Source organism: Crinia signifera, chromosome 3 (assembly GCF_055691185.1).
Source record: "Crinia signifera chromosome 3, ASM5569118v1, whole genome shotgun sequence".
Lineage (NCBI taxonomy): Eukaryota > Metazoa > Chordata > Amphibia > Anura > Myobatrachidae > Crinia > Crinia signifera.
Genome location: NC_139219.1, coordinates 243,585,656 through 243,611,710, shown reverse-complemented (window position 1 = coordinate 243,611,710; position 26,055 = coordinate 243,585,656). Strand labels below are relative to the sequence as shown.

The window sequence follows — 26,055 nt, the reverse complement described above, 5'->3', positions numbered from 1 at the left end:
AAATATCTGGTTACTCCCCTGATTTAATATATTATTAAACTCAGAGGAAAGATCAAGGGAAGAACTACGGGGTAGATAAAAACTATTCAAATAAGGAAATGTATTACTATTATTAACGTTTATTTATATGGCCATAGTTTGGACATGCCTGTTTTAGACCTTTACTGGGAGTGGATCATAGGGTTGACAGTAATTAGGTTGACAGTGTCTAGATCAACCCCAAAATGTTCACATGCATAGGTCGACACATGCAAATGGTTGACACATGAAAAGGTCAACATGAGTTTTTCACGTTTTTGTTGTTGTCAGCTTGTATGTGTCCCAATTAGATTACCACTTCACTTGCCATCATTGGGCCACTTTACCTTTCCCAATCCTATCAAATGTGGATTGTAAATTATGACAAAAGAAAAAAAACTTTGTCATATGTTGACCATGGTCATTTTGACCTTTAGCTTGTGTCAACTCATTATCCATGTTGACTAATAGTGGTCAACCTTTAACTGTCCAGCTATGTTGACCCAAAGTGCCCTTTCACTTTGGTTAGGATTTTTTTTTCTATTTTAAACTCATTAATACTACACTAGATGGCGCTGTTTTCTCATTCATTGGTTTCTATCACTTGTTCTCGACCTTAACTTTGAAGTTTACCCAATAGGTCTAGTTTTGAAGATTTCTCTTTCTGGAAGCAGGTGGTATAATCACTGACCCAGTAAATTATTGCAGATTATCTGAACATTAAATAATAAATAAATAAATCCACAAAACATAATCTGTTGGTATTTGGGAGTGTCTGGTGGTATTTGGGAGTCTCTCGCTCTCTCTCTCTCTGTAAAATGTATTTTATAATGTATGTTTTTATTTAAATATATATGATACATTAACATTATTTATAGCCTGCAATTATTATTCATAAGAGATGGAGGAAACACCTCAATCAGCCTCTTTCTGTCACAGATGACCATCACGATCAGACTTACTTAGGGCTCAAAGTGGTCCTGGAGAGGTGGTAGAACTTATTTCTCCTGCCACTACACCCCCCCCCCCCCTGGTCCCCCATTAGATAGAGCCCGGGCTAGTGCCAGGGTTTTTTACACCCCTGCAAACTACAAATCCCCCCCCCCTACCTTTCAACTTTTTGTGCGTGAAATGCCCTTCCACGCACAATAAGACTCTCCGCTAGCCTCCAAACTTTCAAGCGTTCCCAGAAAACTCACCTCTTTAGGCAAGCCTATCATATTTAAGTTCTACACGCATAACCCTCTGAGGCACTTATGCATTATATAGCTTCCCTTCTGGACTTGTAACTTGGTGGGACTGCTATGCTATTACTGATGCCTGTCCTTGTGTTTCCCTTTAACCCCTTCCTGACACAGCCAGTTTTTGCCTTCCTGACAGAGCCCTTTTTTTCAAATCTGACATGTATCACTTAAGTGGGGATAACTTTTTTTTGCTTTTACTTATCCCAGTGATTTTGAGATTGTTTTCTCGTGACACATTGTACTTCAAATTAGTGGTAAATTTGGGTCGATACAGTCTGTGTTTTTTTGTGAAAAATACCAAAATGTCGTAAAAAAATGGAAAATTTAGCAATTTGCAAAATGTTAAATTTTCTGCTTGTGAGACAAATAATCATACCACTCAAAATAGTTAATAACTAACATAGACCATATGTCTACTTTATGTTTCCATCATTATTTCAACTTCCTTTTAATTTTTTTGGACACTAGGAGGCTTACAATATGAATAGCAAATTCTCAAATTTTCAAGAAAATTTCAAACACTGATTCTTTTAGGGACCAGTTCAGTTCTGATGTGACTTTGAGGGACTTGTATGTGAGACACCCCCATAAATGATGCCATTTCAAAAACTGCACCCCTCACAGTATTCAAAACAGCATTTTGGAAGTTTGTTAACCCTTAAGGTGTTTCACAGGAATTAAAACAAAGTGTAGGTGAAATTTCAAAATTTCATTTTTTTTGCAGATTTGCAATTTTAATACATTTTTCTAAGGAACACAGTAGATTTTACTAGAGAAATGTGACTAAAAATTGATTCCCCCAATTCTTTTGTTTTCATAAATATCCTATATGTGGCCCTAGTGTGCACGTTGACCAAACCACAGGCTTCATAATAGAAGGAGCACCTACTTGATTTTGGAGCCTCCTTTTTATGAGATTATTTTTTAGGCACCATGTAGGTTTCTAGGCACCATAAGATGCTAAAATTTAGGAACCCCCCCACAAGTGACCCCATTTTGCAAACTACACCCCTCAGGGAATTCATCTAGGGGTATAGTGTACATTTCAAACCCCCAGGGGTTTCACCAATTGTGGTACAACTGGGCAGTGAAAATGAAAAATTAAATTTTTTACACAAAAATGCAGTTCTGGCTCAAAATTTTTCATTTTCACAAGGAATGAAGGAGACAAAGCACCCCAAAATCTGTGCCCCAATTTCTCCCGAGTACGGCAATGCCTCACATGTGACCAAAAAATACCATTTGGGTGCATGGCAGGACTCAGAAGGGAAGGAGTGATTTTTGGATTTTGCAGCTCAGATTCTGGTGGAATGTTGGTGGGTGCTATGTCGCATTAGCAAGACCCCCCAAGCACCAATACAGTGGAACCCCCCCACAAGTGACCCCATTTTGCAAACTACACCCCTCAGGGAATTCAGCTAGGGGTATAGTGTACATTTCAAACCCCCAGGGGTTTCACCAATTTTGATACAACTGGGCAGTGAAAATGAAAAATTACATTTTTTTACACAAAAATGCAGTTCTGGCTCAAAATTTTTCATTTTCAGAAGGTATGAAGGAGAAAAAGCACCCCAAAATCTGTGCCCCAATTTCTCCAGAGTACGGCAATGCCTCACATGTGACCAAAAAATACCATTTGGGTGCATGGCAGGACTCAGAAGGGAAGGAGTGATTTTTGGATTTTGCAGCTCAGATTCTGGTGGAATGTTGGTGGGTGCTATGTCGCATTAGCAAGACCCCCCCAAGCACCAATACAGTGGAACCCCCCCACAAGTGACCCCATTTTGCAAACTACACCCCTCAGGGAATTCATCTAGGGGTATAGTGTACATTTCAAACCCCCAGGGGTTTCACCAATTTTGATACAACTGGGCTGTGCAAATGAAAAATTAAATTTTTTACACAAAAATGCAGTTCTGGCTCAAAATTTTTCATTTTCACAAGGAATGAAGGAGACAAAGCACCCCAAAATCTGTGCCCCAATTTCTCCCGAGTACGGCAATGCCTCACATGTGACAAAAAAATACCAGTTGGGTGCATGGCAGGACTCAGAAGGGAAGGAGTGATTTTGGGATTTTGCAGCACAGATTCTGGTGGAATGTTGGTGGGTGCTATGTCGCATTAGCAAGACCCCCAAAGCACCAATACAGTGGAAGCCCCCCACAAGTGACCCCATTTTGCAAACTACACCCCTCAGGGAATTCATCTAGGGGTATAGTGTACATTTCAAACCCCCAGGGGTTTCACCAATTTTGATACAACTGGGCAGTGAAAATGAAAAATTACATTTTTTTACACAAAAATGCAGTTCTGGCTCAAAATTTTTCATTTTCAGAAGGTATGAAGGAGAAAAAGCACCCCAAAATCTGTGCCCCAATTTCTCCCGAGTACGGCAATGCCTCATGTGTGACCAAAAAGTGGCAGGACTCAGAAGGGAAGGAGTGATATTTGGATTTTGCAGCACAGATTCTGGTGGAATGTTGGTGGGTGCTATGTCGCATTAGCAAGACCCCCAAAGCACCAATACAGTGGAACCCCCCCCACAACTGACCCCATTTTGCAAACTACACCCCTCAGGGAATTCATCTAGGGGTATAGTGTACATTTCAAACCCCCAGGGGTTTCACCAATTTTGATACAACTGGGCAGTGAAAATGAAAAATTACATTTTTTTACACAAAAATGCAGTTCTGGCTCAAAATTTTTCATTTTCAGAAGGTATGAAGGAGAAAAAGCACCCCAAAATCTGTGCCCCAATTTCTCCCGAGTACGGCAATGCCTCATGTGTGACCAAAAAGTGGCAGGACTCAGAAGGGAAGGAGTGATATTTGGATTTTGCAGCACAGATTCTGGTGGAATGTTGGTGGGTGCTATGTCGCATTAGCAAGACCCCCAAAGCACCAATACAGTGGAAGCCCCCCACAAGTGACCCCATTTTGCAAACTACACCCCTCAGGGAATTCATCTAGGGGTATAGTGTACATTTCAAACCCCCAGGGGTTTCACCAATTTTGATACAACTGGGCAGTGAAAATGAAAAATTACATTTTTTTACACAAAAATGCAGTTCTGGCTCAAAATTTTTCATTTTCAGAAGGTATGAAGGAGAAAAAGCACCCCAAAATCTGTGCCCCAATTTCTCCCGAGTACGGCAATGCCTCATGTGTGACCAAAAAGTGGCAGGACTCAGAAGGGAAGGAGTGATATTTGGATTTTGCAGCACAGATTCTGGTGGAATGTTGGTGGGTGCTATGTCGCATTAGCAAGACCCCCAAAGCACCAATACAGTGGAACCCCCCCCACAACTGACCCCATTTTGCAAACTACACCCCTCAGGGAATTCATCTAGGGGTATAGTGTACATTTCAAACCCCCAGGGGTTTCACCAATTTTGATACAACTGGGCAGTGAAAATGAAAAATTACATTTTTTTACACAAAAATGCAGTTCTGGCTCAAAATTTTTCATTTTCAGAAGGTATGAAGGAGAAAAAGCACCCCAAAATCTGTGCCCCAATTTCTCCCGAGTACGGCAATGCCTCATGTGTGACCAAAAAGTGGCAGGACTCAGAAGGGAAGGAGTGATATTTGGATTTTGCAGCACAGATTCTGGTGGAATGTTGGTGGGTGCTATGTCGCATTAGCAAGACCCCCAAAGCACCAATACAGTGGAACCCCCCCACAAGTGACCCCATTTTGCAAACTACACCCCTCAGGGAATTCATCTAGGGGTATAGTGTACATTTCAAACCCCCAGGGGTTTCACCAATTTTGATACAACTGGGCAGTGAAAATGAAAAATTACATTTTTTTACACAAAAATGCAGTTCTGGCTCAAAATTTTTCATTTTCAGAAGGTATGAAGGAGAAAAAGCACCCCAAAATCTGTGCCCCAATTTCTCCAGAGTACGGCAATGCCTCACATGTGACCAAAAAATACCAGTTGGGTGCATGGCAGGACTCAGAAGGGAAGGAGTGATTTTTGGATTTTGCAGCTCAGATTCTTGTGGAATGAATGGTGGGTGCTATGTGGCATTAGCAAGACCCCCGAAGCACGGTGAAATGATGAACCTAATAATCCATAGATGTGTGGTATATTTTAAAACACTCCTTTATACATAGGCCGGGTTTGTCGGGGCAAGTTTCACAGTGGAAAATAGTTTCCTTTCTTATTCCCTTTTTATAGCAAACTTTGCACCTTTTTTGTGTCCTGCCCTTTCTTGCAGTGGAGGGGATTTCGTTAGGAAAATGCTGCCCTGGTACAATACGGGGGCCAGTACTAGAAGAACTGGGATCCTCTGCCTGCTGGTTCCCAAATATTAGGCCCTTTATGACTTCCTCTTGAAAGTGCATAAATGTCCCCCTCTGGCTGGTAGAACGGAATAGCACGTAAGCGTTATACAGTGCCATCTGGATGATATACACGGCCAGCTTCTTGTACCAGATTTTTGTTTTCCGCAGGGCACTGTACGGCTTCAGTACCTGATCTGAAAGATCCACTCCGCCCATGTACCTATTGTAATCTAGGATACAATTAGGTTTTGAGGTGTGGGTACTGGTACCTCGTACAGGGATGGAGGTGGTACTGTCTCCATGAATTGTTGTCAGTATAAGGACATCCCTCTTGTCCTTATATTTGACCAACAACATATTTTCGGTGCATATTCCCCTGCTTTCACCCCTTCTCATTACTTGGGCAATGTGCGTTTTTGGGAGGCCTCTTTGGTTCTTACGCACAGTACCGCAAGCTGCTGTACCTCTTGAACCAAGGGCCTTAAACAGGGGGATGCTAGTGTAAAAGTTATCCACATAGAGGTGATAACCTTTATCCAGGAAGGGGTGCACTAAATCCCAGACAATTTTTCCACTAACACCTACGAGGGAGGGGGGGCATTCTGGCGGTTCAATTCTTGAATCCTTCCCTTCATATACCCTAAACCTGTGGGTGTACCCTGAGGTGCTTTCACACAGCTTATACATTTTTATGCCATACCTTGCCCTCTTACTGGGAAGGTACTGGCGGAATTTAACCCTTCCTTTAAAATGTATAAGGGACTCGTCAATACAAATAAATTTTTCAGGGATGTACATCTCTGCAAATTTGGCACTGAAATGATCAATGACCGGCCTGACTTTGAATAGCCGGTCAAAGGTGGGATCATCTCTGGGTGGGCACAGTGTATTATCGGTGTAATGTAAAAATTTAAGGATTATCTCAAAACGAGCCCGAGTCATGGCCATACGGTAAAATGGGGTGCTGTACAGAACATCTGTACTCCAATATTGCCTAATTTCTGGCTTTTTTACTATGCCCATATGTAACACCAGACCCCAAAACGTCATCATCTCTACTGCATCTACAGGGGTCCACCTAGCAAATGATGACGTGGGGTTTTGAGCAATAAACTGCTGGGCATATAAATTACTTTGGTCCACCATTAAATTTATAAAATCATCAGAGAAAAATAATTTGAAAAAGTCAATTTCTCTGAGACCTGCTGAATCAAATTGGATTCCTGGGATGGCCAAAAACTCAGAAACCTGGGGCTCAAAATTGTCTGGTGGTGGGGTCCATACGGGATCAATCATTTGGGGGGGGTCTCAGCTGCTCTACGGGGGCGTCTTTGAGGGGGTCCCTCATCAGCAGAGGAGGAAGAGGAGCTTAAGGCGAATCCTTCAAATTCCCCGCTTGCATCACTGGCTGTGTCAGAGTCAGAGTCAGAGGCAAGCATGGCATATGCCTCCTCCGCTGAATACATTCTTCTGGATGACTGGGATGACATTTGGGATGACATTTGGGATGACATTTTTATTTTTGTGTTTCTGTAAGTGTAATGTTTCAACACGTGTATAGTGTAGGGGGGGTACAAACTTTATTTCAACACGGGGGGTATGTAGTGTGTAGTGTGTATGTAGTGCAGAAAAAAAAAATACTTTATACAGGAATTTGATCCCAATTAAAAAAAAAAAAATTGAAGGGGTTAAAAAAAAAAAAAAAAGGTCCTGCGCCAAAAATTGAGCACAGATGTTGGTCAGTAACGTTCGTCACTGAACAGCGCTCAAAGGCAACAGGACACCCACAAAAACAACGTGGGTGTAAAAACAAAAAAAAACAATTTAAAAAAAACTGCAGAAAAAAAATGATCAACCTGTGCCAAAAATGCTGTTCAGTGATTGTACGTCACTGATCAGCGGCCACAGGACACCCACAAAAGCAACGTGGGTGTAAAAACAATTTAAAAAAAATTTCCACAGCACTCTCCAAAAAAAAAACAATTTAAAAAAACTGCAGAAAAAAAAATGATATCAACCCTGTGCCAAAAATGCTGTTCAGTGATTGTACGTCACTGATCAGCGCTCAGCGGCCACAGGACACCCACACAAGCAACGTGGGTGTAAAAACAAAACCCCACTGCACTCTCCAAAAAAAAAAAAAAAAATGCAGATCAGTGATGCAGTGATGCACCACTGATTAGCAGTGAGGGGCAGCAGACACACAACCTGACAGGGTATATATATAAAAAAAAAAACTGGACCCCCAAAAAGTTGCTGATTAATTATTTTAAACTGACCAGCACAAAAGGGGGGGCAGCAGGGGGGGCAGCAGTCAGTTGCACACGCAGCACAACCTTTGGTGCAACTGACAGGTATATATATATAAAAAAAAAACCCTGGACCCCCAAAAAGTTGCTGATCAGTTAATTAATCAGCACAATCAGCACAAAAGGGGGGGCAGCAGGGGGGGGCAGCAGTCAGTTGCACAGGCAGCACAACCTTTGCTGCAACTGACAGGTATATATATAAAAAAAAAAACCTCTGCACCCCCAAAATGTTGCTGATCACCTCAGATATAGTGATCAGCACAAAAGGGGGTGCAGCAGACACAAAATATAGCACTCTCTATCACTCTCTGTCACTATCTGTCCCTATCTCTCACGATCTGTGACTCTATGACACTGCTGCAGCAGCACACACAGAAGTCACAAGATCCAGGAAGTATCCAGCTGCTGGCAGCACGCTACCAGCGGTGATCAGGTAAGTTTCAGGCAAGGATCAGGTATGTATCACGACAGATTGGCACGGTGACCGCTCTGCACGCAATTCCAGACCGGAATGGCGTCTGCAGTGCAGTCACCGTTAGTTTAAATCACGCGCCTTGGCTGTGATTGGTCCGTGGGTCCCACGGACCAATCACAGCCTTGGGGGCAGGTGGGGTGAGGTGTCGTCGTCACCGATGACCCCCTCATGCCCCCTGACGCCCGGCGGTGATTGACACCTGTGTTACCGAGCGTCTGATTCGCCGGTAACACAGGAAAACGCTGTGAATGGCTGTTCACACTGAACAGCCAATCACAGCGATCGCCGACGGGGGTGCGGCATCGCAGCCCCCCCTGGGCATGCAGTGACATGTCTGCTGTCAGGGACAGCAGACATCGTCCCTCTGTCCCCGCGTCTATAGACGCGGGGACAGTTTAAAGTCATGACGTATATATACGTCATGTGTCGGGAAGTACATCCCGGCCATGACGTATATATACGTCAAATGTCGGGAAGGGGTTAATATCCCTATAGATTGTAAGCTTACAGCAGGGCCCTCTAACCCCCAAATCTGTCTGTTGTTACCCAGTTTGTTTTATCACTGTCTTCTATTGTAAAGCACAACGGAATCTGCTGCGCTATATAAGAAACTGTACATAAATAAATAAATAAAGGGACCGTGGTCTCACAATAGTACCCTCAATTCAAATAATGCCAAACAGTAGCACAATCATATTCCCCACATGTAGTGATCCCGATTTATATTACACTACATGACATCATTACACACATTAGTGCCCATTATTGTATTCTGTCAATGGTGTATACGAATGTGCCATGAATACGAATAGGCATATTTTCGACATAGTAAATGCCGAAAATACATATAGGCAGTCGTATTTGAATAGGATGGGCTACGAATACGCCAATATTTCAGGCGTATTCAGCTTAAAAAAAAGTCCCCCTATGTCTTTATAAAATCTGCTCTGCTGAGAAAATAGTCATAAAATAAAAAGAAATCACGGATTGTGTAGACTTAGAGATCCTTAAGGTCCGAAGTTCATCGTTGCAGTATCAGCTTACTGCAGCAAATAGTTTTCTGTGCACTAATGACTTTCATTATACTTAGGTCACAGGCTTGCTGCATGATCACTGTAATAAAAGACATGCTTAGAAATAAAGCACACTCTTACTAGTCTAAAAATGTTTTCAGGTTCACAGCTAGTGTGTAATCATTACCAGTTACAGGCTGTATAACAAACAAGTCTGACAGTAGTACCAGCCAGGCATGAAAGATCAAGGACAGCAGCGTAAAATCAGTCTACCAATATCAAGTTGTTTTTGGTTTTTGCAGTATAAGGCCATTTATCTTCCTCAGTGTATAATTGACTCTCCTTCGGGCACTTGCACATTTGCAAGTCTCCTGCCAACTAATAAATGTCCCCACATACTACATTTCTAAGTATATTAATTTGCAAATAATTTCATTATACCTAGCTGGGTGTTGTGGCTTGGAATAATGGAGGGCAGGCAAAGGGTGGAATTATCGTCAGTGCAGTTGGTGATCCACATTGGGACCATGGGTCCATAGTCTGTGACCAGATTATAATCATGGAGTGTCTTTGGGTCCTTTGATTTGTCTATTTGTCACGGCTATTAAGCTGCAGGAATGAATGATGCCATCAGTATTATTAGCATTGCTCTTACACTTGTCACTCTCTGCCTCGTTACCCTCTGCCTCTTCCTCAATTTGCTCTGTCCCTCACCTGTCACCCTTTGCCAGCAGACCTATCTGTGGAGTGAGGACGCAAGGAGTTTGCATCATCCTGATAGCTCCGGATTGGCCAAGGAGATCTTGGTATTCCAACATTCTGAGGTTATCAACAGCGTTGTGCCGTCTTCCTCTTCGGCCAGACCTGCTCAGACAGGAACCTTTCTTACATCAGGACCTAGCTCGGATAAATTTGACGGCCTTGCTCTTGAAACCTCTATCTTAAAGAAGAAGGGTTTCTCCAAGGCTGTTATCCGTAGCATCAGTGGCGTAACTAGAAATTTTGCTCCCCCCTGCCAAAAATAATTTTGGCGCCCCCCCATTTTTGGTAAAACAAGCAGGACTGTTTCGTGGCAATTCAGGCCCCAGTACAAACATTAAAAATATCCCCCTCATAACTTAAAAAAACCCAAAGAATTTATGAAGCACATAAAGGACGTATAGCGTGCCCATTCCAAAAAGGGTGTGTGGCAATGCTTAGTAGAAAATATACCACGCACTGTAATGCACATTACAGAATATGCCACACACCGTAATGACTCTTACACATTATGCCCAATACCATAATCCCCATTACACATTATGCCACATACATGCAGAATTAATAGTATTAATCCTGCAACTCCATCCCTCCTCCCCCCTATTACCCTTGTACCTCTAGTACACCCCGTGTCTCTATCAACCCTGCACCTCTCCCTCCCTCCCTCCTTCCCTCTAATACTCTTGTACCTCTCTCTTTGCCTCTATCAACCCAGCACCTCTGACTCTGGTGCAGATGTGGACAGAACAAAGCTTCTGCTCCTTCACAGATGACTCTACATCTAACCCTAATCTAATACATGGCCAGCTCCCTTTATCATTTCAGCCTGCATCTCTCATCTCTAGGCACTCCCACCCTGTTCATTAGTTGCCAGCTCACCTGGAGGACAGTAAACGGGCAGACACTAATTACGCCAGACAGGTGCCACTTCTCTGTGGCAGGATCAGACAGGACAGGGAGCCTGGCTGTGATACACCGCCTGCATTGCGCTCCCACCGCCTGGCAGCCCTTGCAGGGGCTGTCTGGCAATTTTTAGAAAGGGGGGCAAGTCCAGAGCACTGGCCCAACACAGCTTCAGCATGCCCTGATAGAAAAACTGTGGCAGAGCATGCTGGCAAGTGTAGTCCCACAGCTGGAGGGTCACTTAATTATTTATTATGGGAGCCTCCTATTAAGGGTGAGGCACCCATTTATACAACCACTTTTAAAAATAATGGGCAAAGGGGGCACCAACACAAAATCTGTGAGGGGCCAGTCCTATATGAAACGACCCCTAGCAGCTGGGTGGCTGTATCACCAGAGGCATTACTAGAACTGCCCCATAGCACAATTTTGAACACTTCATTAGTGTAGGTGCAGGCAGGGCTGGCAACAGAAATCTTGGGGCCCTGTACACTGATATTTCTGGGGCCCCCCGCCCTTCACACCCCTCCCCCCCACCCCCACGTAATCCCAAAACCGACACAACCCTCTTCTGCATGTAGAACCTACTGGACACAAGAATACACATACTGATTTTCCCGGTGCAATGCTATGCGATGAGATGCGCGCTCACAGTACAAAAAGTATGCTGCACATACTTTTTGTACTGTCTTTTGATCGCATCGTACGCACATCGCATGCAATGTGATGCGATTTAGCACAAACGCACTGTAAAATCGGTACGTGTATGGGCACCTTTACACACCATGTTTATTTTTGTTAAAATATTACAGCTGCTTCTATGCCTTCATGAGATCAATATTAGAGCTGCTTCTAAGATCACATGATTATCAGTGTAAAACACCAGCCAATGAGTTTATGCTTTGAACAAGGGGGATTATTCTGGTTGATTCGCAAGGCTGCAAATTCGCAGCCTTGCGAGTCCACCAAACCCCGCCGGCGAATGAACGCCCACCCGCCGCCCAGGCCTAATGCTAAACCACCCTGTATACTTTAGACTGCAGGGATGTTAACCACATCCCTATGCACAGACACATACAGTACATAGTTACACCAACACATATCTGTACAAACATACAGTAATGCTGACTCATACAGTACATGCACAGACACATACAGTACATAGTTACACCGATACATATTTGCAGACACATACAGTACACACAAATGCAGACATATACATGCACTGACACATACAGTAGTTACGCCACACATAGATGCACAGACACATACAGTACCTAGTAACACCAAATCATACATGCAGACACATACAGTGCCTATTTACTCCGACACATATATGCAGAATTACAGTATATAGTTACACCGACACATATATGTAGACACATAATGCTGACATATAAAAGCAGACAAACAGTACAAAGTTAGCCAAAACATACATGCACAGACATATACAGTACATGGTTAACCAACACATACATGCATAGACACATACATTCACAGACACATACAGAGCACATAGTTATGCCAACACATACATGCACAGACACACACAGTACATAGTTATGCCAACACATACATGCACAGACACACACAGTACATAGTTAGGGACTATGTAAAAACCGGACCCGGACTAAACTCCGGACCGCCGGACAGGACATCAAAATCTGCAGTCCGGAGCTTGTAGGGTCCGGTCCGGGGGGTGTCCTGTCCGGGGGGTGTCTTGTCCGGGGGGTCCCTGTGATAGCTATCCAGGGCCGGCGCCACCACTAGGCAGCATTAGGCATTTGCCTAGGGCGCCGGCCACTGGAGGGCGGTAGTCGGGAGCAGGGACCCCCCCTGGATGGAGGTATGGAGGTGAATGGCTGCTGTCACTCCCCCCCCCCCCCCCCAGAAACCTCGGTGGCCACCACTGCATCGCCCCCCTCCCTCCTGTGGAATGACTTGGCGGCATCCCGGCCGCCCGCCCGCCCGCCACCCCAACCCTGCTGTCGGGAGCACGGACCCCCCCCCCCCCTGGATGAAGGTGAGTGGCTGCTGTCACTCCCCCCAGCAACGTCGTTGGCCGTCACCACATCGCTCTCCCTCCCCCGTCGAATGACTTGGTGGCGTCCCGGCCACCCATCCGCCACCCCAACCCTGCCATGGAGCGATGCAGCAGCAGCGGCCGCATCACACCCAGCAACCCAAGCCACCACTCCCCAGTGGAGCGACCGCGTCACCCCCACCCCTGTAGCGGCGCGGTGGCCGCATCGCAAAGCCCCCCCCTCCAGTGGAGCGGGTGGGCGCCGGGCCGCCCCCCTGCCTGGGGCGCTCCGGTGCCTAGCACCGGCCCTGTAGCTATCACCAGGGACATGGGGAAGGGGTGATTACAGACACACACAGTACATAGTTATGCCAACACATACATGCACAGACACACACAGTACATAGTTATGCCAACACATACATGCACAGACACACACAGTACATAGTTATGCCAACACATACATGCACAGACACACACAGTACATAGTTATGCCGACACATACAGTACATACATAGTACCTTACAGATTTGTGGCACTGGCAGCTCCAGCCCTCCGATCAGTTATGTCAGAGTGCAGCAGTTTTGGCTGTACTCGGTGGTGGGAAGCCCCGCCCCCTGCTGGGACACTGTCAACTCCATCTCTTCTTTTCTTTTTTTATCAAGCATGGTAACTTGGAGGATGGTGGCTCGGAACACACATGTCCCCAGAGATCCCCATACTCCTCTGCAAGTAACTGCCTCCTCCTGGTCTGGGAGGCGGAGCTTCTGTCTGCCTTGCTGGGACTCCCAGTAGAGAGCAGGTAATAAGCAGTAGGAGCAAGTTCGTTGCAACTTGTGAGGAGGAGGCGAAGCTTGCTGACAGCATGCAAGCCAGAAGGCTGAGGAGAAGGGCTCAGGTAGCAGCAGCAGCAGCTCAGCCTCTGTCAATCAGCGCAATGGAAAGAGAGCGCAGCGCTGCAGATTGGCGGGGGTCCCTTTCAAAATTGTGATTCTCTCCTCTCAGGCAGTAATGATCGCATGAGATCAGCCTGAGAGGAGATGGATGCTCCCCACTGCCTGCCAGCACGGCTGAGCTCAGCCGCAGTGACAGCCAGCCATAGTAATATCAGTGCGCCGGCGCCCACCACAGAACCTGCTGGTGCTTACCCGGGCCACAGCAACAGGGGTGACACAGATGGGCCCTGGGGCTGGGCCTTCAGATCGCCGGGGCCCGTCACACATGTCCCCCTTGACCCCCCCTGTCGCCAGCCCTGGGTGCAGGAGTCAAGAGGGTGGGTTAATTTACGTCATTTGCGTAAGTTACCTAGTTTACGTAGCCAGCATAGTGGTGTATTGGTATTCTCAATACACCACTACACAAACTACGTAACGGGCACCCAACTAACATATAAGTACCGTTGCCATCATGCCACCTGTTTGAATGCCATCCCAGGTGGCCAGTTTAAACTTTTGAGGCGAAGCTGCTCGAATATACAGACATATCAAGAACAAGCTACAAAGATGGCTGATCATTTCATTGATAGTGGATATTCAGCACAACAAGTAAAGACCCTAATTAAAACCACTAAAATAGAAGAGAGACACCCAGCTAAAAACCAAAACATCCAGGTTGGGATGTACTAAGACGAAAATGCGGTAAAAACCCCTGCAGGGGGGAGGAGGCGGCGCCGGGGACCGCCGCAGAGCTCAAGAGGTGACAGAGACCCCCGCAAACCACATTACAGATATCGCGGGGAGCCTCCATCACCTTACCATGATGCCAGCCGCATATGTTAGTACATATCTGCTAGCATCGCGGCGGGGGCGTGGCAAGGTGCGGCGATGTATGTTAACATTTATATACAAAAAAGACCCCAATATTAGAAATAAACTTGTACACAGCACTTTTACTTCTTCTAAACCTATGGGTAAAATATTGACAAAAGGATTTCATGGGTGTGCTATGTGTAAAGACTGCAGAACAATTAAAAGTGGAGGTCACTCAAAAATTACAGATTTACTAATCAATAACACCAAACATACAATAGAAGATTTCATAACGTGTAATACAAAAAATTTAATTTATGTAATTTAGTGTTCCTGTCATCTATTCTACATTGGTCGCACATTGAGACCCCTTAAAATGAGAATGAGTGAACACCTGAATAATATTAAGAAAGGTCTGGAGACCCATAATCTGTCACAACATTTCAAACAGAAACATGCCTCGAACTTTGGAAACATCATCCGATTCATGAGCCTGAAAGTAGTTAAAGAAGATGTCAGAAAAAAGAATGGAGCTTCCCAACTGGCCCGTGAAGAAATTAAATGTATTTACAACTTTGATACCTTACACCCACACGGTCTCCATAACGACTTTGAGGTGAAATGGTTTAAATAGACAGCTCCATCTAGCACCTTCCCCTTTTCTGCTCATTCCTTCCCCTTGTTCTCTTCCTTTTGTGCCACCATGATAACCTTTTTATTAATATTGGGATTATTATTTAGGTACTTGTTTCCTAGCACGGCGTCCAGATTTTCTACGTACGGCACCGTAGGGAAATCGAATCGCATCGCATGGGCCATTATAGCGGCATGCAATGAGATGCGATGCAATTTTTTCATGTGTTTTTTATACTCATTGTACACCACTATATCGCATTGCATTGCATCGCATGTCCCGCAAAATCGCATGCGATCTTATATGGTGTGTGATGCCATGAAATTAGGTGTACAATAATATGATTGAATGTCCCAAAAATAGATTTAACGCACCCCCCCCCAACTATCCATGCCACCCCGAAGCGTGGCGAGCGGTGGCGTAACGCGTCCTCTGACTTTTTCAGTACCCCACTATCCACGCCGGCGTGGAGTTGAGCTTAAATAGTGTGGCGAGGGGATGCAGATTACTTTACATGTATTCAGCGTCCGCTCGCCACGCTTCGGGCTCGGTAGCTCGCTGACGTGGATAGTGGGGTAATGAAAAAGTCGGAGGACGCTTTCCGCCGCCACTTGCCAAGCTTCGGGGTGGCGTGGATAGTGGGGGGGGGGGTGCGTCAAACCTATTTTTGGTACATACAATCATATTATTGTATACCTAAAGTCATGGCATCACACACCCTATAAAATCACATGCGATCGCATATGATTAAAAATCCCATGCGATCGCATGCGATTTTGCGGCAGATGCGATGTGATGACCTGGGGCTGAGAGAGCAGTGAATAAATTACATAGGAAAATCGCATCGCACATCGCATGGCTCATGAGATGCAATGCGATACGATTTTACTACGCAGAATAGCCCACTAAGCAAATAGCTTAGTGGGCACCGTGCTAGGAAACAAGTACCATTATTTATAATAAAATTCTATAATTTTTTGTTTTACCTATATGACTTATGTAATTTTTACATTTTTTTTATATTCATGATGATTTATATACATACGTGATTTGTGCACCTGTTTTATTATATAATTTTTTACAATTTCTCTTTTCTATGTAAAGTGGGTGGTCAGTAAACAAAGAAAAACTGTCGGACTACAAAAGCCATATTTAAGAAATAAAACAATAAAGGTGCCCATACACTAGTAAGATTTATCTTCAGATCTGGCTGGTTGGAACAAAAACATGGTTATAGATGAGTGACAGTTTGTCAGTTTTCCAGCATTTCCAAGCAAATGGTCAACTGTCATTTGCTCTCATCCATAACCATGTTCTTGTTCCAACCAGACAGATCTGCAGATAAATCTGCGTGTGTATGGCCACCTTAAGACACTGTGAATATAGCATCCCTATTATCTTTTCAGATTCTGACAGCTGTTGATCCATATATTAACAATGTTACTTGTGAACTATCTCTGTAAAACCATAAGTGAGGCAATGAAGACATGCTAACTAGGGATGGGCATTAACCATCGATGATTCAAAATCATCGATGGTTTATGGCCGATGTCAAATACTTTTGCCATCGATGGGGGAGAACCAGATGGTTTCCCTACATCAATGGCAAAGCAAACCCAATGTTTTTCTTTAGATTTTTTCTATCAAAGTGCCAGGACACGGAGCATAGCTCCACCATGGACACCCGCAAAGCCCCGTCCACATGTTTTGATTGGCTTACAGGCCAATCACTCAAACATAAACATATGTAACATATGTAAAACTATCGATGGTTACCCACTGCATATTTTTACACTATCGATGGCCAGTTGCACTTTTGCCATCGATGGTAACCATCAGAGGCGTAGCTACCGTAAGGCAGCCACCGCGGCTGCTTGGGGGAGCAAGCGCCAGCGGGGCACCCCCGGTGCCCGGGCACTCTGGTCAGACCCCCCCTTACCCCTCCGCATGCCGCCGCCGCCACTGCATTCAGTCCGGCACCGCAGATAGCCTCCGGGCTCCGTCTCCTGCAGTAATGAAAAATGTCACGACAAAATGGCTGCCCCCTAATAGCAGACAGTTTTTACGGATGCTAGAGGAGGCCGCCGCCTCCTCTAACATCCCTAAAAAAACTGTCTGCTGTACGGGGGCAGCCATTTTGTCATGTCATTTTTCATTACTGCAGGAGACGGAGCCCGGAGGCTATCTGCGGTGCCGGACTGAATGCGGGGCCGGCGGCGGCATGCAGAGGGGTAAGGTAATTTTTTGGCGGGGGGGGCGCCACAATATTAGTTACGCCTCTGGTAACCATCTATGGCAAAGGCACCGATGGCCATCCCTAATGCTAACCGCCCGACCGGAAGTGGGGCGTCCCTTACATTGAATACCGGAAGTGGGGTGGAAGTAAGCCACGAGTGCACGCTGAACGCCGGAGTTTTTAGCACCAAAAACCGGCGGATATGATTAGCTATTAGTACCATAAATACTAGCCGGCACTAGGAACTTTCACACACGACAGCCATCCTTGAAAAAGACTCGTGAGCGGGTAGAGACGTGTCGGGACCCTGCTAGTAGACCCCTCTGGGAGAGATGTTTACCGGGACCAAGCAAGCCTTTTGTAATATATATATATATATATATATATATATATATATATATTATACCCATTGGTCCTTTAATCTGAGCCCTTTCCCATTAGAGCTTTCAGATTATCAGCCTGTTGTACTGTACATTCTAGATCCCTAATCTAATACCAGCAAGTTTGTACATACTCTCCCACATCGTTTTTCCCAATACTTTCTGACCACCTGAAGTTGTAGGCCACATATATTATGGGTACAACTCTCTGATAATCCAGATGCCCTGACTAGCACTCTTACCTATAGTGTTTACTTGTACTCTCCTGGCCACTTTTGGTGTTTACATGTACTTTCTTAGCGCAATGTTCATACCTTTGCTTTATAACATGTCCTTACATTTGAACTTGCCTCCTAGTTTATTTGTACTGGTCAGTGACATTATACATATGTATGATCTACATGCAAGGCTTTTCTGCAAATATTGCCACTTGCTTATATCTGATATTTTAGCGACTCTATGGTCTTTTCTTTTATACTGCCTTTACTCTGTGTTTTGCCAGTGTAATATTCTCCTGTGCAGTTTGGGGATAGTAATGACAAGAGGAAGAGGGCCCTTTTGTCTAAAGTGACCCGGGCCTACCGAAGGCCTAATCCGGCCCTGGTTACTGTAGAGCAGATCACCCCCAGACTGATACAGCACAGGACTGCACCACTGGATTGGACTGAATACAGCAGATCAGGTCACCCCCAGACTGATACAGCACTGGACAGCACCACTGGACTGGATAAAGCAGATCAAGTCACCCCCAGACGGATACAACACTGGACAGCACCACTGGACTGGACTGGATACAGCAGAACAGGTCACCCCCAGACTGATACAGCACTGGATAGCACCACTGGACTGGATACAGCAGATCAAGTCACCCCCAGACGGATACAGCACTGGACAGCACCACTAGACTGGACTGGATACAGCAGATCAAGTCACCCCCAGATTGATACAGCACTGGACACCACCACCGGACTGGACTTGATACAGCAGATCAGGTCACCCCCAGATTGATATATATAACAAAACAGCACTGCACCCCTGGAATGCACTGATACATCAGAGCAGGTCACCCCCACAATGATACAGCAGAGACACCTCCAGACTGATTCGGCATAACAGGGCGCCACCCGGCATCGCGCCACGCCGCTTTAATTCCCAGAAACGAAGATACATCCTCTCCCTACCCTCTCCAGGGCTGGAGTGAAGATGGCGCCGAACCGCGAGAATCTGACAGTGGGATGATCACAATTTGGTGCGTTCCAGGGTTTCATAGTTTGGCAGGAACAGCTGAGCCCTGCTCGGATTCTGCCTCGGACCGTGAAGTCCGGTAGCGTCATGATCTCCAAAATCCGAACGCGCTCATCCCTAATTGTTATAAATATAACATAAAAAAGCTTTGTGTATACTCAGCTTCAGTGCTGAGTTCTAGCACCTGACCCTTCCATCCTTCTTGTTACTTCGTCCTAGATAAACTGATCTATTCTCTGCATCCATAAATCTGATCTTCTTTAAATGCTTCAAGAGTCAATAAAATGCAAAAATTGCAAATGTAAAATATGTCCACGGTGCAATCAGTATAAAGTTTTATTGAAGCCTCAATGCAAACATTATGCTCCCTTCATATCCCCAAGGTTGCTCCAATTACCCTGTCCTGCTCTCTCTGAGGTCAGGACATCCACTGGAAAAAAAAAAATATTTTAAGTGCAGGCAAGACAACCTGGTAATGCTGCAATCATCAGGCGTTCTGTGTTCTAACTGCCTTAACCAATATTTATAAGCATGGAAAACAACAACAAAAAATAGATATAATCAGGGGTTTGCTTAAGAATGGGAGTTCTATTGAAGATGGGGGTTGCCCATAGCAACCAACCAGTTTCTTCTTTCTAGAAGATAATAGTTAGAATCTGATTGGTTGAACATAGCAACATCCCAACATCAATAGAACTCCCATCATCCTAAATAAACCCCAGAGTTGGGGGGTGGGGGTTCGGGTGGCGGGGACCAAAACACTATCAGTCATTCAGAAGCAACTTTCAGGCTGCCATCATCATCTTCAGCACATATTATGCACTAGGGGTCCAGCACCAGCAAGTGGCATCCAGTCGTACAGACAACAAAGCCTTATTTAGGGTTGGGGCCGGGGGCAGTGGGAGTGCGACTTCCTGGCTGCTGTCTGACAGCTTGGTCACAATCTTGTATATCAATTGTACAGTAAATACCAATAAATGACTACATGAAAGCATATATATATATATTTTTTTTTATTCAGAAATTAAAACGCAAAAAAAGTTAATACTGATAGTGATTGTTCAAGTTATATTAAAACAGGCTTAAATGCAATATTAGCACATTGTTACAAAAACCGTTTGATACTCATAGCAGAAAACATGTTTGTTTTTCCATTGATACTGAAAAATGTCAAAAAATATATTATCTTAGCAAAGTGTAATTTGAGCATTGAACCTTATATAACAACAACAGTTAGACAGCCTTAAATACACATATATAATGTATTATACAAATAATATCATGATTGTATTGTGAAACCTATGTACCAATTTAATAGTAGGTCTAAAATACACATTTCATATTCTACAGTGTACTTTTCAGCAACCTGCTACTGTATGTATGGTATTATGGATCTCCCACAAGATCCTGCATGAGCCAGTCAACGCCATTTATTTCCCGACATTCAATTTCTGACAACCAGTGGTTTAAATTGATTGGGTTAAACTTGGATTTGAAGGCAGTATTTCCTGGCCTGCCCATAACATTATTTATCAGCACTCAGATCAATGTCATGGCTTCATAATAATATATAATATAGGGTATATAATATAGGGTTCATTATAGCATTTATTTTACAAATTTAAGAGCATAACAAAATATTAAAAGCCAAACAGCAAATAATGTTACTTAAACATTATGGACTTGATTTGGATCGGGACACAGAGGCTTTGGCCAAACGTAATAGCCTCCAAGTTTTTTGGCTATGCAGGATACCGGCTTTAAAGGAGCAATCATTTACAAAGCAAAAACATGCCTTGTAAATGATTGTCCATGACTGCCATACTTGCGAGCTATTACATTTGGCCAATAGGGAGAGATGTATCAAGCCTTGGAGAAATATAGAAGTGGAGATGTTGTCCAAAGCTACCAATCAGATATATTTATCTAGCACACTCTTTGAAATTAAAGATGTTGATTGGTGGCTTTGGGCGACTTGTTGACTGTATCACTCACCATGGTTTGATACATCTCCCCAGCAAGGTTACCAGGTGATTAAAGTAAAGAGAAGAATTCTATATGATTTATTTTCCATATGAACTGAAAGGCCTGGATATCCACTTGTGTCTCAATTCTTTATTTTGAAATGTTAGGAGATGTGATATTTAGGGGTAGTTACTGGGACTTAGCATTTCTTATTGCTACATATACGTTCAGCAATAAAAAAAAACTCAGGAGTGTGGTGGTTTCTAAAATTGCAGAGTTTTGTGCTGTTTGCCTTTAGTAAGTCTCGTTGTATAAAAACCACCAGGAAAAACTCCAGAAACACCTCAATGTAACGTTCAGTTCTGGCCCTAACAAGTATTCATTAGGACAATTAATGCACCATCTCAAACATAGAAAATAATGTAGATTTATACCAAAGTATTAAGCTCCCAATTCAGTAGGCCATACAGACTACCTTTTGGTGATTTTCAGCAAACTGCACATGCAGTCTAAAGGCCGGTGGGGGCCAGCGATAGGGTGCCGACTTGGTGTTGCAGTGCCACCGGCTCGGCCTTGTGGGGGGTAGTCCAGACTTTGCAACCATGTCCGGACCTTTTGGGGGGCCCATGTCCAGAGACCACTGCAACCCAAAAGATGGTGGCCCTGTGTCTGGCTTTGAAGATAGGCTGCACAACAAAGGGGCTACTGGTATCATATGGACCCTTCGTGATATAGTGAAGCACTTGCATATTAGCATTGCGGTTGCCAAATTTTGCGGTTGCATTGCAGTGTGGGACCAAGCATGCAGTACGGCCTTGCCATGTGCTGCGCCGCCCACCACATGCTGCTGATAGCAGTTGCAGTTTTGCAAGACTACAAATGAAGCTGAATCAGTCCCTAAATTTGATCCCTGGCTCCATTAAGTTATGGTATAAATGTAATCTAAAAAACAGAACCATTCATGAATTATAAATAGCTGACAATCTTAAAAAATACATTCTACTATTATGAGTTATTTGCCTCAAGAATCATACATACATATGTTAGACATTTGTGGAACACTCCTTAATTTACTTTGAAGACCTATAGTATCATGGAGTCTTTGCAAGAAATAAAAGAGGGCTACAAGACCATTGTAAATGTATTCAGGGCTGGGGCGAGCTCTGCATGCACTATAGGTGAGGAGGCAAAAACCCATGCTCATTTCCCCACCACTCCACCGCTTCTTATCTTTGCAGGTTGGAGGTGTGTTCTAAAATCTATGATCATCACATTGAGAGCGTGGCCTGTCACTGAAGATCAACAGGTGGAAGATTAACAGGTAAGAAGGCGCTGACTCCTAATCCAAGTCCTTGGCTGACATTACATATTGTAAGGATGAAGACCAGATTGAATATCCTGTAATCGCATCCTCACCAGTAAAGAGTCACTGATATCTTGTAAGATCAAATAAGACTAAAACCTTAACTTTCTTCCTTGGGGTGAAGGGGTATATATTGTACAAGTAAAACACTGCACATCAGCCAAGTACCACTATTCACACCATGAAATGACAAGATGATAGCAACAAGTTATGGGATTGCTCTTTCAGTGTAGGGGGACTAATAGTCTTCTCAAGATCAACAGGAAGATGGTAGATGCACAAAACCTTCTACTGAAGCCTCTAGTTTGGGAAGAAGTTTGTCTTTAAATATATGAATAATCCAAAGAACAATATGGCTTATCAAAAACATTGAGTCCTTGAACCATCAGATCCGAGTCCTAACCTATATCCGACTGCAAATCATGTGAAGGACCTACACTTGCTGTCACAATAAACCTAATACAGCTTGAGCAATTTTGTAAGGAAGAGTTGTCAGACATGGCTACAAATTGGTGGTCAGTTACAGTGGCATAGAACCCAGAGGTCACAGAAGCACTGTTCAGGTGTCAAGGCGGGACCCCAGCAAGAATGTTGAGAAGGAAGTTACAGATGCAGACACGTGTGTAGTCTGAGCAGTGTGTGGATATTTACACTTATACAATCCAGTGGCGTAACTATAAATTTTGCTCCCCCCTGCCAAAAAGTTTGTGCCCCCCCTCTCCAGGCTCCTCTCCAGCGTGTGACGTGATGACATCACACACATAACGGAGAAGCTGAAGCAGGAGAGAGGAAGAGAGACCGGCATACACTGCTGCTTCCCTTGGTTCCGACGCATCCTAGGCCCCCCTAGCATGCCCATCCACCCGACCATACTGTACACAGTAGCCAATAGCTGGCTCTGTGTACAGTCAATTGAATTTGTCATCTCTGCCATGGCCGCACCTGTGCTGTGGATGACTCGCCTCCAGTGCTCAGTCAGTGGGCAGCGGCAGGCAGCAGCATGTCGGTGCGTCGAGCGGGTGCCGGCGCCCACATAGACCCCACTGCTGCTTGCTCCCCCAAGCGACTGCTGGGGCTGCCTTACAGTAGTTACGCCACTGATACAATCTGTAAAATATTTCCTCGAAGAAAGATTGGAGAGATAGGTTGGAGATAAATTTTAAAAATGATCCTCCAAATTACTAACACAAACATTAATAATATCCAATAATAATATGGGATCTGCAGCTTCACTTAATCTGTGGACATTATGAATGCTGTGTATGATTACTACTGAAGTAAGACCTGAAACAATTGATTCATACACCATACTATATAGAATTTCATATGGAGCCGGTGGCAGGTAAAGAACAACCCATAGCATACAGGCATACTTACATTGACATATCAGCTGGATGGCATGTCACAAAAGTATACAGTATTGTAGCAGACTCTTCACCACATAAACAATATTTTCATTTCTTGATAAATTATAGTTTAGATTTATACCCAATTATAATTAAATCCATTAACCTAAAATCTTCAAATCATCATTTGGAAAATATACCAAGTTACTTCTAGTTCCTATAAAAGAAACCATTCAGAATATGTAACAGACTGGTGTAAACAGTAAGATGATTGATTGATTACTTAATTGATTCTCCTGATATAGGAAAAGCCCAATGTGTGTTAAAATAGTCCCGCCAAGCAATAGGCCAAGCCATTGTCACAATTTATGTGGAGGGATTTTATATGATGAATGATAGAGGTTCCAAGCCTAGAACATATGCTGATACTTGGAACAATGATTGTATTTAAAAAAAATATTCATAGGTCAAACAGTTTAAAATACCTAATTTAGATGTGTTACAAATAATGTACTGTAGCTTTTAAATAAGCAAACTTGAAAACAGTTGTATATTTGCCTGAGGTAAGTTGTCCTTGTGTAATTATGCTGATTGTGTGCTGTTTCCAGATTGTACGAAATAGTACTTGGCCAAAACTTCATAATTCAGTTCTCTGGTTCAGTTCATTTCTATTTACCACAACAAATAACTCATTGTGAACATTGTCTTGTGTAACACTATAATATTCATATTTACATCTCAAGTCCAACATATACCAGTTATTGATCTTATTGCATGTTTTGACCAAAGACAAAAATTGTTGGTCACTAAAAAAAATGCCCCCGTAATCTAAGCTTTGTGGTGTGGTCTCCATTTTCTTTCTACAGTTGTATAGGCAGGCCAGGCACTTCCCATCAGGAGAACAGAGGCAACTGCCTAGAGAGCTCATGTCTAATGGGCACCTAAAGTTCAGAATACTGTAAGTAATATAATGTCACTCAGCCAGTGTTTTTCTGACCATGTGGAACATGCAGACATACTGTAGCACCAGCCACTGTCATGAAGGAGAAGCAGACATCTGCTATGATATGACAGCCAAGTTCCACACAAACTCAGCCCTAGGAGAAGCAGATGCTTCCCCCACCTCCTGCACGTTACAGTATGCTGCAAGAGAGGGGACACTGCCTACGGTGCCTCCAGGACTAGCACAAATCAACAGTATGGATATGGACTGGTCCATAGTCTTCATCCTCCACACCAAAAATTCTGGAACGTGGTGTCATGGTTCTGTGATACTGATTTTACAATGAGTGTTATATAAATGTATGCTTTCTACAGCAATGCTTTTCAGCTCTGCACAGATGACAAAGTATTCTTACAGGATCATTAGAGCAAAACTGATATTAGATGGATTTCCCATCTTCAGTAAATTGTCATCATTGCACTAATTAATCCTAACAGATTATTGGAAACAAGTTCTGTGTGTTCCTTCGCTATTAACCTCACTCACATACATACAACACATGCATTCTCCTAATATCAGAAGTTCAGCTTTATAAAAATATGTATCTATAAAAAAACACAAAGTGGTCAGTTGTTACCCTGTTGCACACATAGACGTTTCTGAAATGTAAAAATAAATGTCCACATCTCATAGAGCTCAAGCTTCTGTACTTGTTCCCAAGTACTCCATCTCTGTCGATTTGCCTCCCTTGAGTTTCTTCCTACGGAACTCAGCAGATATCTCATCGAAAGACTTCCCTTTAGTTTCTGGTACTTTAAAGTATGTAAATATGGTAAAACCAAGTAAAAGAATTGCAAAAATGATGAACACGTAAGGGCCACATGCATCCTAAAAAAGAAAAACAAAACAAAAAATTGACTCCATATAGCTGTGTATAATTTGTTACTAAAATGTATATTGCTGTGTTGTAGGATAATCGGGTCTTGTAAAGCTATACACAATATGATGTAAATTTGCATAGTCAGTATTCATTAAACCTATTGTCCTTGTAGCAGAGGCGTAACTAATATTGTGGCGCCCCCCCCCCCCCCCCGCCAAAAAATTAGCTTACCCCTCCGCATGCCGCCGGCCCCGCATTCAGTCCGGCACCGCAGATAGC

At 43.8% G+C, this 26,055-nt stretch overlaps 1 protein-coding gene across 1 annotated transcript in view; it reads right to left on the bottom strand.

Moving 5' to 3' along the window:
• Nucleotides 1-20,277: 20,277 nt before the first annotated feature.
• Nucleotides 20,278-26,055, bottom strand: part of SLC2A2 (solute carrier family 2 member 2) — a 68,967-nt gene continuing 63,189 nt past the window's right edge. The window contains exon 11 of the mRNA XM_083177773.1: nucleotides 20,278-25,784. Within this exon, the coding sequence (XP_083033899.1) occupies nucleotides 25,593-25,784 (192 nt within the window). The 3' untranslated portion in view covers nucleotides 20,278-25,592. The remainder of the gene's footprint in view (nucleotides 25,785-26,055) is intronic.